This window comes from Neoarius graeffei, chromosome 12, assembly GCF_027579695.1.
Source record: "Neoarius graeffei isolate fNeoGra1 chromosome 12, fNeoGra1.pri, whole genome shotgun sequence".
In the NCBI taxonomy this organism is placed as follows: domain Eukaryota; kingdom Metazoa; phylum Chordata; class Actinopteri; order Siluriformes; family Ariidae; genus Neoarius; species Neoarius graeffei.
In genome coordinates, this window is record NC_083580.1 from 48173079 (window position 1) to 48185692 (window position 12614).

General features: G+C 40.9%; 1 protein-coding gene across 3 annotated transcripts in view; it reads right to left on the minus strand.

Moving 5' to 3' along the window:
• The window catches only part of fyb1b (FYN binding protein 1 b), a 78797-nt gene that overhangs the window by 22200 nt on the left and 43983 nt on the right, over positions 1-12614 (minus strand). Inside the window, exons 12-13 of one of the 3 annotated variants that reach the window (XM_060935948.1) lie at positions 12441-12533; positions 2363-2403 (exon numbers count right to left, since the gene is read on the minus strand). In XM_060935948.1, the coding sequence (XP_060791931.1) occupies positions 2363-2403; positions 12441-12533 (134 nt within the window). Of the gene's footprint in view, positions 1-2362; positions 2404-12440; positions 12537-12614 lie in introns of all 3 variants that reach the window. The other 2 variants (XM_060935947.1, XM_060935949.1) reach the window with 2 other exon arrangements.

Below are 12614 nucleotides of genomic sequence, written 5' to 3' on the forward strand. Positions count from 1 at the left end.
TCAGACAATGTTCAGTCATCTTCAGGCCTCTGTAGTTGCCTCTATCTGTTGTATCTCCCTTGCCTTTGTACAGATTGATGATGAAACTGTTGTCCCAGTCTGTGGGAATATGACCTTCAGCGATGATGGCATTTGCAAGCTTGGTTAACATGGGGCAGCTAACAGCAATGGACGCTTTGAACGTCAGCCACAATACCACTTGGGCCAGGGGATTTTCCAGACTTCATTTTGGTGATTGCCTCAGCCATCATGACAGCTGTCATGAGGATGGGGGGGCCAGCAACAGGTTCAGCAACAGGAAGGTCTTCAGCACTCCAGGGGAATTCTTCATTGAGCAGACGTTCGTAATGCTCTTTCCAAGCCTTCTTCTTTTGTTCATCACTGAGACACAGATTGCCTTCATCATCTCTGATGCAGTTCTCGCCCACTATATCAAATTGTTCTCTTTTCATCTGTTTGGCCACACGGAATACATCTATGTCACAAAACCGTTTTTCCTCTACTCTCTTTTTTGCTTCAAAGACTGCACGTTTGGCTGTGTGCTTGGCTGCAAGGTAATCTTCTTTACTCCCACCTTTCTTCCAGGCCTTCCAAAGGCGCCTTTTTTCATACACGGCATGGTTGACTGACTCATCCCACCACCAGGTTTCCCTCCTTCTGATTCTCTTCTTTGTAACACCACACACTTCATAAGCTGCTTTCAACAGACTATTTTTCAGGAGCTGCCAGCTTTCTTCAACAGTGGACACGTTGTTGTTGTTGGATAGCTCAGCTTCAACAGCTTCCGAGAAACTCTTCTTTATCTCAGGGTCTCTTAGCTTCCAGGTGCAAAGTTTAGGGGTAAAGGATTGCTTACGGGGCTTGGTAGATTTGAGAGAGAGGTCACAGACAAGTAACTTGTGCTGCATGACACATTCCTCACCAGGAATTACTTTGGTGTTGGTGACAAGTCCAAACTTGCTCTGTTTCACAAGAATATAATCAACTTGGCTAGAGGATCCTCCAGATTGGTATGTAATCAAATGATTAACTTTCTTCTTAAAGAAGGAGTTGCAAATGGCAAGATCGTTAGCCATAGAGAATTCCAACAGCCTCTCGCCCTCAGGGTTGCGATCACTGTAACCAAACTCGCCATGAATACCTTCATAACCTGCAGACTTTTCTCCTATGTGACCATTGAAGTCGCCGCATAACAGCAGGGTGTCTGAGCTTTCAATTTTTGATACAGTGAACTGTAAGAGGTCATAAAAGGCATCCTTGATGTTATCGTCCAGTCCCACTTGAGGAGCGTACACAGAGAGGATTGTAAGAATGGTCAAACCAACGTTGATCTTGATTAAACATATCCTGCCTGAAATACGCTTGATATCCAATACGTTCTCCACCCACTTTTCAGCAACAAGAATTCCAACGCCACCTGTGCCATTTTGGTTGCCCATCCAGAAGAATTTATATCTTAAATCCTTCCATTAACCATGCGAGCAGAACCACCTCTCCGTCTAGTCTCCTGGAGGCAGCAAATATCAATCTTTCTTTTAGAGATGGTTTCAACCACTTCGCTACTTCTTCCTTGCATAGTACCAACATTCAGGGATGACACACGAAACTTTTGACATGGTCGCTTGATGTCGATCTGGGGGTGCCCACGCCTGACACCCACCCTACCGTTGGTGACACTTCTATTTCCAGAAGTCCCACTCTTGATACCATTACTACTACAAACTTCCATGACTTTATTTGACAAAGCATCTTATTCACACCCTTTGAACAGCTTTTTCCTGAATGATCTCTTAATTATAATATTGATCTATATTGAGTTATATTGTGTTTGAGCTCAAGCAGAGTAAGACAAATGACTGTGTGACCATGAGAAAGGCCATGGAGTGTTTTCCTTTCAGGAAGCACAATAGAGAAGCTATAGCTTAGCTCTACCGTGTCCATTACCTTAATTACCAGATCATTAATTCATGAAATTAGTATGGAATACTGGTAAGTTCCCATGTTACTTTTTTAACGTTTGTCATTCTCCTTATCAGTTATACAGTATATTGTCACTATAATATTCAATAGTGACAACACGAACACAACATGGAAGTGTTATTGCACCATAAAAATCAGAGCCTATCAGGCTGTAATATGCAAACGTATGTTTATCAGGAGAATCATCTGCAGCTCTGCGTGTTTGTGTCCAGTGACTGCTGAAGTTCAACAAAGTTTGTGTAGCTTTAATATGAAATACTTCATTAAGTGTTTTACTCAAATGTGTATTATGAATGGAATGTTATCCAGGTGGATGCGCTGTGTGATGGTCTATGGTCTGTATGTGGGGTTTAACCCTATAAGTACAGTGTGGATGCTTTACCTGGATTATCCTCTGGACTGAACTGTGGAGGAGGAGGAACCCTAAAAATACACAAATGTTCACATTATGACCAGACCAAGGGCAATATACAGGCAGGTTCAAAAGTCTGAGTGCACTTTGAGATTTTATTTTAACAAAACAAAACACACACACACCACTTAAAGGGTACCCGCAGCGAAAAATAAACATAGGCTAATATACATATTACGCATTTTGCACAAGTGCACTTTGATTACCCTGTATTGTCACACTGTGTTGCATAACGCAGTGCTTTCAAATTCTTTTGTATTCCTGCTCACTCAAGTGCGCAGCCATATTGCCATTTTGTGGGTGGTGTCAAAGGTCAGAATGACGTAGTATCAGTCAGTCAAATTATTCTAATTATTTGTGAATATTGAATATTTACAAATATGGATAGATACCTACATATTTATAAAGACAGACAGCCATACACAAAACAAAGTGGCCGGACACTCACTTGTAATGAAGACCAGATAAGTCTAAATATTTTATTTGATCAATTTTATCAGCAATCACAAAATCCTTTTATTATGTCCTAGTTTCCTTCTAGTTCATGCCATATTTTATTTTGTATATCTCCTGTACATCATATTATTTTCCTCTTTTGTTTATACCCCCTTTTTTTGCCACTTGATGTACTTGGACCACAGTGGAAATAAGTGTTTACACTTTTTTGTGCTATCCATGTATTTTAATGTGCACTATACTTGTATTTTGTACATTATTTACTACAACCCCGATTCCAAAAAAGTTGGGACAAAGTACAAATTGTAAATAAAAACGGAATGCAATAATTTACAAATCTCAAAAACTGATATTGTATTCACAATAGAACATAGACAACATATCAAATGTCGAAAGTGAGACATTTTGAAATTTCATGCCAAATATTGGCTCATTTGAAATTTCATGACAGCAACACGTCTCAAAAAAGTTGGGACAGGGGCAATAAGAGGCTGGAAAAGTTAAAGGTACAAAAAAGGAACAGCTGGAGGACCAAACTGCAACTCATTAGGTCAATTGGCAATAGGTCATTAACATGACTGGGGATAAAAAGAGCATCTTGGAGTGGCAGCGGCTCTCGGAAGTAAAGATGGGAAGAGGATCACCAATCCCCCTAATTCTGCGCCGACAAATAGTGGAGCAATATCAGAAAGGAGTTCGACAGTGTAAAATTGCAAAGAGTTTGAACATATCATCATCTACAGTGCATAATATCATCAAAAGATTCAGAGAATCTGGAAGAATCTCTGTGCGTAAGGGTCAAGGCTGGAAAACCATACTGGGTGCCCGTGATCTTCGGGCCCTTAGACGGCACTGCATCACATACAGGCATGCTTCTGTATTGGAAATCACAAAATGGGCTCAGGAATATTTCCAGAGAACATTATCTGTGAACACAATTCACCGTGCCATCCGCCGTTGCCAGCTAAAACTCTATAGTTCAAAGAAGAAGCCGTATCTAAACATGATCCAGAAGCGCAGACGTCTCCTCTGGCCCAAGGCTCATTTAAAATGGACTGTGGCAAAGTGGAAAACTGTTCTGTGGTCAGACGAATCAAAATGTGAAGTTCTTTATGGAAATCAGGGATGCCGTGTCATTCAGACTAAAGAGGAGAAGGACGACCCAAGTTGTTATCAGCGCTCAGTTCAAAAGCCTGCATCTCTGATGGTAATGGGGTTGCATTAGTGCGTGTGGCATGGGCAGCTTACACATCTGGAAAGACACCATCAATGCTGAAAGGTATATCCAGGTTCTAGAGCAACATATGCTCCCATCCAGACGACGTCTCTTTCAGGGAAGACCTTGCATTTTCCAACATGACAATGCCAAACCACATACTGCATCAATTACAGCATCATGGCTGCGTAGAAGAAGGGTCCGGGTACTGAACTGGCCAGCCTGCAGTCCAGATCTTTCACCCACAGAAAACATTTGGCGCATCATAAAATGGAAGATACGACAAAAAAGACCTGACAGTTGAGCAACTAGAATCCTACATTAGACAAGAATGGGTTAACATTCCTATCCCTAAACTTGAGCAACTTGTCTCCTCAGTCCCCAGACGTTTACAGACTGTTGTAAAGAGAAAAGGGGATGTCTCACAGTGGTAAACATGGCCTTGTCCCAACTTTTTTGAGATGTGTTGTTGTCATGAAATTTAAAATCACCTAATTTTTCTCTTTAAATGATACATTTTCTCAGTTTAAACATTTGATATGTCATCTATGTTCTATTCTGAATAAAATATGGAATTTTGAAACTTCCACATCATTGCATTCCATTTTTATTTACAATTTGTACTTTGTCCCAACTTTTTTGGAATCGGGGTTGTAAATAAACTGGATAAAATATTTTAACGCCCAATGCCGTAAGCATAATTCTTACGATGATGCGTAAGAATAAGTGATACTGATTTGTGCATGCGCTACCGGAACTTACAGTTGTGGTCAGAAGTTTACATACAGTGACATGAATGTCATCTTGGCCATGAATGTCATGGCAATATTTGGGCTTTCAGTAATTTCTTTGAACTGTTTTTTTTTTCCTGTGGCAGAATGTACAGTATACATCTCATCTCATCATCTCTAGCCGCTTTATCCTTCTACAGGGTCGCAGGCAAGCTGGAGCCTATCCCAGCTGACTACGGGCGAAAGGCGGGGTACACCCTAGACAAGTCGCCAGGTCATCACAGGGCTGACACATAGACACAGACAACCATTCACACTCACATTCACACCTACGGTCAATTTAGAGTCACCAGTTAACCTAACCTGCATGTCTTTGGACTGTGGGGGAAACCGGAGCACCCGGAGGAAACCCACGCGGACACGGGGAGAACATGCAAACTCTACACAGAAAGGCCCTCGCCGACCCCGGGGCTCGAACCCAGGACCTTCTTGCTGTGAGGCGACAGCGCTAACCACTACACCACCGTGCCGCCACAGTATATATCTTTAATTAAAAAACAAAAAAAACCCACTAGAATTTGGTGCACAAGTGTTAATTTTCTTTGGGTTTTCTGAAATCAACACAAGGTCAAAATGATGCATACAGGGTCAAAAGTTTACATACAGCACACCTAATATTTGGGTAAAATGTCTCTTCGCAAGATTCACCTTGACCAAACATTTCTGTTTACCATGAACAAGCTTCTGGCAGAATTCTGATTGGATATTTCATGACTCTTCATGATAGAATTGGTAGTGTTCAATTAAATTTTTTTTTTTCTTGGCATGGACTCGACTTATAAGCACAGTTCATATATTTTCAATAGGGTCGAAATCAGGACTTGTTTTAAGCTTAATGTTAGCCTGCTTTATCCTCCACAACCAGCTCTGATGCATGTTTGGGTTCAGTGTCCTGTTGTGACTCTCAATCATGTTCAAGTTTCCAGTGGTTTGAGGTTATGCTGAAGAAGTCTGAGGTAGTCCTCCTTCTTCATTATTCCATCCACTTTGTGCAATGAACCAGTTCCACTGGCACCAAAACAGCCCCAAAGCATGATGATCCTACCACCACCACCAGCTGGTACAGTGTTCCTCTGTACATGGTGGTCATTGTGGCCAAACAACTCAATCTTTGTCTCATCTGACCATACAGCTATCCTCCAGAAGGCTTTTTCTTTGTCTGTGTGGTCAGTTGCAAACTTTAGTTAAGCTTGAAGGTGTCAATTTTGGAGCAGGGGGTTATTTCTTGGATAGCAGCATCTTAGTCCATGGTGATATACAACTCACTGAACTGTAGACAGCGATCCATCAGCTTCCAGTTCATGGCAGGGCTGTGCCATGGTGGTTCCCGGGTTGTTCCTGACCATCCAAACCAATTTCCTTTCAGCTGAGGGTGACAGTTTGGGTTTTCTTGAAGCAAAGTGACTTGGCAAAGTGACTACACCTCCCCGTAACTTGCATACAATTGTTTGAATTGATGTTGGAATTTGCAGTTGTTTAGAAATAGCTCTAAAAGACATTCCTGAGTTGTGTATATCTGCGATCCTCTTTCTCAGATCTGCACTAAGCTCCTTGGACTTTCCCATTTTACTGTGTGTTGGTCAATCCAATGAGTGCTGTAAACAAGCCCTTTTTATGAAGGCACAGAGAAGCTACCAGCTGTAGTCAATCATGATCACTAACAGGAAGTTAAGAGGCCTTGGCCTTGGCAAGATAAGAGACATTTTGGAAGTTTCAGCACCTCGGAATTAATAATCTAAGTAAGTGTATGTAAATTTTTGACAATGTATGTGTACTTCTGACCCTGTGTTGATTTCAGAAAACCCAAAGAAAATTGTGCGCCGAATTCTAGGTTTTTTTGTTTTTGTTTTTAAGATGTACTGTATGCTGTACAATCATTCTGCCACAGAAAAAGAGCAGCTCAGAGAAATAATTCAAAGCCCAAATATTGCCATGACATTCATATCCAAGATGGTATTCATGTCACTTTATGTAAACTTCTGACCACAACTGTACATACTACACACAGGCTATCATCGTTTGTGTATAATCCATTTCCAATGCAAGCTTGTACGCAACATACATGTCCAAAGGGGGTTTATCCGTGAACCAATTCAATGACTGTGCCTGTATTGTATCACATACATTGTGTGTTCTTTACAACGAACACATTCAGTGTCAGTTTTCTGCTCGGCACGCTTTCCACATCAACACCAGAGAGCTGCCAAACCCTTTTTCCTGCCTTTCCGACTTTGCACTTGCAAAGCACCACCGATATCATCATTAGAATCATCTGATGATTCGCTGCTGAAATAATTTACCAGATGTGGATAGTCTTTTTTTTTTAGTCTTTTTTCAAAGGTTCATACAGATATCCAGTTTCTCCACTGTCCATACTGACTTGAAGATTACTCTTTTTCAGCTGATTAAATCCAGGCTAACAAGTATGTTTACATCGGCCACACTTAACCTCCGGTACCTGGCTATCAACAACTCGACGTCACATCCTGAGCACCATCATGGTTGTCCATGTGGTGTAGTGGTTAGCACTGTCACCTCACAGCAAGAAGGTTCTGGGTTCGAGCACAGTGGCTGGTGGGGGCGTTTCTGTGTGGAGTTTGCATGTTCTCCTCGTGTCCGGGTGCTCTGGTTTCTCCCACAGTTCAAAGACATGCAGTTAGGTTAACTGGCTAAAATGTTCACAGGTGTGAATGTGTGTGAATGGTTGTTTCCCAAGCCCAGAAACGGGAGGGTTGCAGTGGGAAGGACATCCGGCATAAAACTATGCTCCAATGAATATGACATGTGGATCAGTAAGGTGAGTGGCACGGTAGTGTCGCCTCACAGCAAGAAGGTTCTGTGTTTGAGTCCAGTAGCCGACGGGGGCCTTTCTGTGTGGAGTTTGCATGTTCTCCCCGTGTCTGCATGGGTTTCCTCTGGGTGCTCTGGTTTCCCCCACAGTCCAAAGACATGCAGGTTAGGCTAATTGGTGGCTCTAAATTGACCGTAGGTGTGAATATGAGTGTGAATGGTTGTCTCTATGTGTCAGCCCTGCAATGACCTGGCGACTTGTCCAGGGTGTACCCCGCCTCTCGCCCATAGTCAGTTGGGATAGGCTCCAGCTTGCCCGCGACCCTGTACAGGATAAGTGGTTATGGATAATGGCTGGCTGGATCAATAGGGTTTATATGGCAGCAACCCCATACACATAAGGGGGATAAGCTGGAAGAAGTGAGTGATTGAGCTACTTATGATAGCTAATTAGGTGGCTGCACTTGTGTATATTATTATAATTAGAGCTTGTATTATTAATATTGCTCATGTTTAAATGCTATACTGGTACCCTTTAAGTGCACAATCTGAAGTGTTTTATTTTCATATAAATAGTATGGTCAGAAGTGTCCTATTCTGCTTATACCAAAGCAGTTTACTTTTTACTATTACAAACTTTTATTTATTACTGAATGGCATCACCCTTTTTGCCAGTTTATAGTCAGATTTAACATCATGGAACATCCGAGAGACAAGTTACTTCCTGCTATGACTTACAGTGGTGCTGGAAAGTTTGTGCACGCTTTAGAATTTTCTATATTTCTGCATAAATATGACCTAAAACATCATCAGATTTTCACACAAGTCCTAAAAGTAGATAAAGAGAACCCAATTAAACAAATGACATAAAAATATTATTCTTGGTCATTTATTTATTGAGGAAAATGATCCATTATTACATATCTGTCAGTGGCAAAAGTATGTGAACCTCTAGGATTAGCAGTTAATTTGAAGGTGAAATTAGAGTCAGGTGTTTTCAATCAATAGGATGACAAATCAGGTGTGAGTGGGCACCCTGTTTTATTTAAAGAACAGGGATCTATCAAAGTCTGATCTTCACAACACATGTTTGTGGAAGTGTATCATGGCACAAACAAAGGAGATTTCTGAGGACCACAGTTGTTGATGCCCATCAGGCTGGAAAAGGTTACAAAACCATCTCTAAAGAGTTTGGACTCCACAAATCCACAGTCAGACAGATTGTGTACAAATGGAGGAAATTCAAGACCGTTGTTACCCTCCCCAGGAGTGGTCGACCAACAAAGATCACTCCAAGAGCAAGGTGTGTAATAGTCGGCGAGGTCACAAAGGACCCCAGGGTAACTTCTAAGCAACTGAAGGCCTCTCTCACATTGGCTAATGTTAATGTTCATGAGTCCATCATCAGGAGAACACTGAACAACAATGGTGTGTGTGGCAGGGTTGCAAGGAGAAAGCCACTGCTCTCCAAAAAGAACATTGCTGCTCGTCTGCAGTTTGCTAAAGATCACGTGGACAAGCCAGAAGGCTATTGGAAAAATCTGATGATGTTTTAGGTCATATTTATGCAGAAATATAGAAAATTCTAAAGGGTTCACAAACTTTCAAGCACCACTGTACCTTCCCTCATCAGCCTGTCCTTTTCTTTCGGTCTCAAAAAAACATAGCTTGTTATATTACAGAAAAACACAAAGTGTAAACTCTTCTGTACTGAAAATGGCCAGGGAAACTTTACAAAGCACCAGGAGAGCTGACAGCTGAGAATATCTCCATAAATGTTACATATACATCTTCATCACATCAACGATGACATATACAACATATACATCTTCATCAACGATGTGATGAAGATGTATATGTAACATTTATGGAGATATTCTGTCTGTTGAACGGAATATCTCTGAACAGAATATCTTTGAACAGAATATTCTGTCTGTTGAACAGATATCTGTCTGTTGTTTATTTTTCTTTGTTTCACAACACATTGATTTTTTTTTTTATTTACCTATGATTATGTGGTGCACTGGCTGTACGAGTCCCTGTATATGAGCTGTTACTATCAAAACAATACGGTAGTAAAACAAGCGCATCCCCCTTATTCATGTTACAGCTGGAACTAATGTCTGAGCCATGCGGTTATAGAAAAATAACATATACTTTCTGACCAATCAGATTTGAGAATTCGTCTGCGCCGCGATACAATTCTTCTTCCATCGATGAATTCTCTAATCTAATTGGTCAGAAAGAATTGACTGATTCGTATAAGAGAAACTCTGATTGTAGTACAGCTGTAAATCACAGGTTTAGATGGTTTATATTAATGCGCTGGTTCTAATTCATTCGCTTTTCTGGAGTAACATCTCATTCACGGGGACTTGTATCGTGGACGTTCCACATAAACACATTAAAAACATATTTATTGACATGGTGAGGTGTCTGTAAGGAGATGTTTATTTGACATTTATGGAAGGAGTCTTCAGTGTCAGTGCTTTGTAACAATCAGAGGTAAAGCTGTAACTTTTCCCAACATGGAAAAGTCTTCAGGATAGAGGAGTTTGTGCTTTATATTTGCTCAGTCACGTTAAAAGATCCATTTTTTTTCCGTCTATTTAACTTCAGGAGAGAAAAAAAGAGAGGCTGGTGAGGGACCAAATGTTTATGGCTGCGATAACATGTAACAGGAACTACCTTGATTCAATGACATTCCACACCATTAAATGCAACTATTGAGGTATTTCACCTGATGTCACAGGGTCACGTGATGCCCCGGTGTCCGCCATTTTGAACGTCAAGCTACATACTAACGCTGCAGACAGAGAGGGAGAACCGGCTTGAAAAAAAACGTGTTACAGACACCTAGAATAGATTAATTTGTCAGTAAGCACTCTATAAATAACCATGGTGTTTGCTTGTTGTGCTGTGGGCTGCCACAACAGACAGGGACAGTGTGCAGGACGCTCCTTTTACCGGTTTCTAGTGATGGGAATTTCGGCTCTTTTGGCTCTTCTTACTATAAGGAGCCGGCTCTTTCGGCTCCCAAACGGCTCCTGAGATTTTATTTTTGATTTAATTGCTGCAATTAACTAGTTAATTAATTACATTATTATTTATATTTTATCAATAGGATGTTTTCCATTTTATTTTTTAGTTTTTGTAGCCATTGTAAAGCTTTGTAAAGTATAGCAGTGTAACAATGTTCTAGCTATAGAAATAAAACTTACTTGCCAATTAATAAATTATTTTCTCAGAAACATAATGCAAAACTGTGTTATATTACCAATATAAAATACACAGCTGATTTTCCCCTCCTCAGGTGCCTCACAGACTCCTCTCCCCTGCGCTCCACAGCTTTAAGCATTACACCAATTTTCCTATTTTCACAGCTGTGAATGACATCAACCCCCCCAACCAAAAAAAGTAGGCGTACACCATGCTACTTTTTTTCCTTTGAATGGTAAAAGACCATTCAAAAGACCAAAGACGCAATCGGACAGCAACTTTTGTGAAAGTCTCTCTCTCTCTGAGGCACCTAAGGACAAAAACTAATTCGGCTCCCCAACTCGGCTCCCACCGAAGAGCCGGCTCCCGTCGTTCACTTCAAAGAGCCGGCTCTTTGAATCGGATAGTTCGCAACCGACACATCACTACCGGTTTCCTACTGACCCAGACAAGAGGGCCAAATGGATTGCAGCTGCGAAGAGACAGGATTGGGAGCCAACAGAGTACTCCAGACTTTGCAGTGATCATTTCATTTCAGGTTAGTTTATCAGTTAATGCAATTTTGATAAAATATATAGCAAAAAGTAAATGGGTCAGTGTTTGTTAACCCATCTGAGCAGTGAAACAAGGCAGTGTTAATTTGTCTAGGGTTGCATGTAGCAGACATCAGACATAAAACGCAATAACAGAGGCTAGAAAGAAACGGGACACAGAAATAAATAAACAGGGCTCCATACCAAGGCTGGGTACAGTGTTTGTGATAAAAGACAGATCCAATTTAACACGAATCACAGCTTACTTTCTTGTTAAAATGTGCAAAGGTCTCCACCATCTCATACCGCCCTGCACTGAAGGACTTAAGCGTGCCGTCCAAAATGGCTGCGTCACGTGACTTGGTCACGTGGGTGAAATACCTCAATAACCAGACAAAAAGTACAATGTGTGCTGGATGAGAGGAGTGAAACACTTCAGAGGTGCTGTTCTAGGAAAATAATCTTCGGGGTGGAAACAGTAACTCCATAACCCCTATCATAACACCCTGTCACCCTTGAAGTGTTTTATTCCTGATATTGACTCAGAGAGTACGCTGCTGTATACAGTATACATTTTTCCGCTGCTTTCAGCCAATAATGATACTGTTTGTCACAGTAATAGAGTCTTAATGAGAAATCTTCTTGGACAAAATCAGAATTTATACTGAACTGAATGTAATTATTGGTAGTGCACTCAGATTTTTTGATGTGTAAAAATTCCTTTTTTAATCACCAGCAAATATTCTGATCACAAAGGCAAAAAGAGAAAGTGACAAGAAGTGTGATAGAATAACTTATTGTCAGTAATGAAATGAGGAAGTGAGGGAAATGAAAGCGTTAATGAGTCATTTGAGGAGAGATTTATGTGAGGTTAGAGAATCAGTTTTGTGATTTTTTTTTTTCGTAAATTCAGATGCATGAAGTTGTTCGAGCCCCTTGAGAATCATCACAGGAATCAATTTAGTAGTAAAAATAATCGAGGGGGGGTTATGATTAAAAAAAAAGAACATTGTTTGGCTCCATCTTACTAATAGAGCATTTACACGTTAGTGTGGACAGGGCTTTTTCTCCAGTCAGTGGGGACCTTTAGCATCCGTATGAAGCTGCGTGCTTTGGTGAGAGACCTGGACTCCTGGCTGCTAATGCAGGGACATGACATGGATGATGTGTTATGATGTATAATAAACACTCACTCTCTCTCTCTCTCTCTCTCTCTC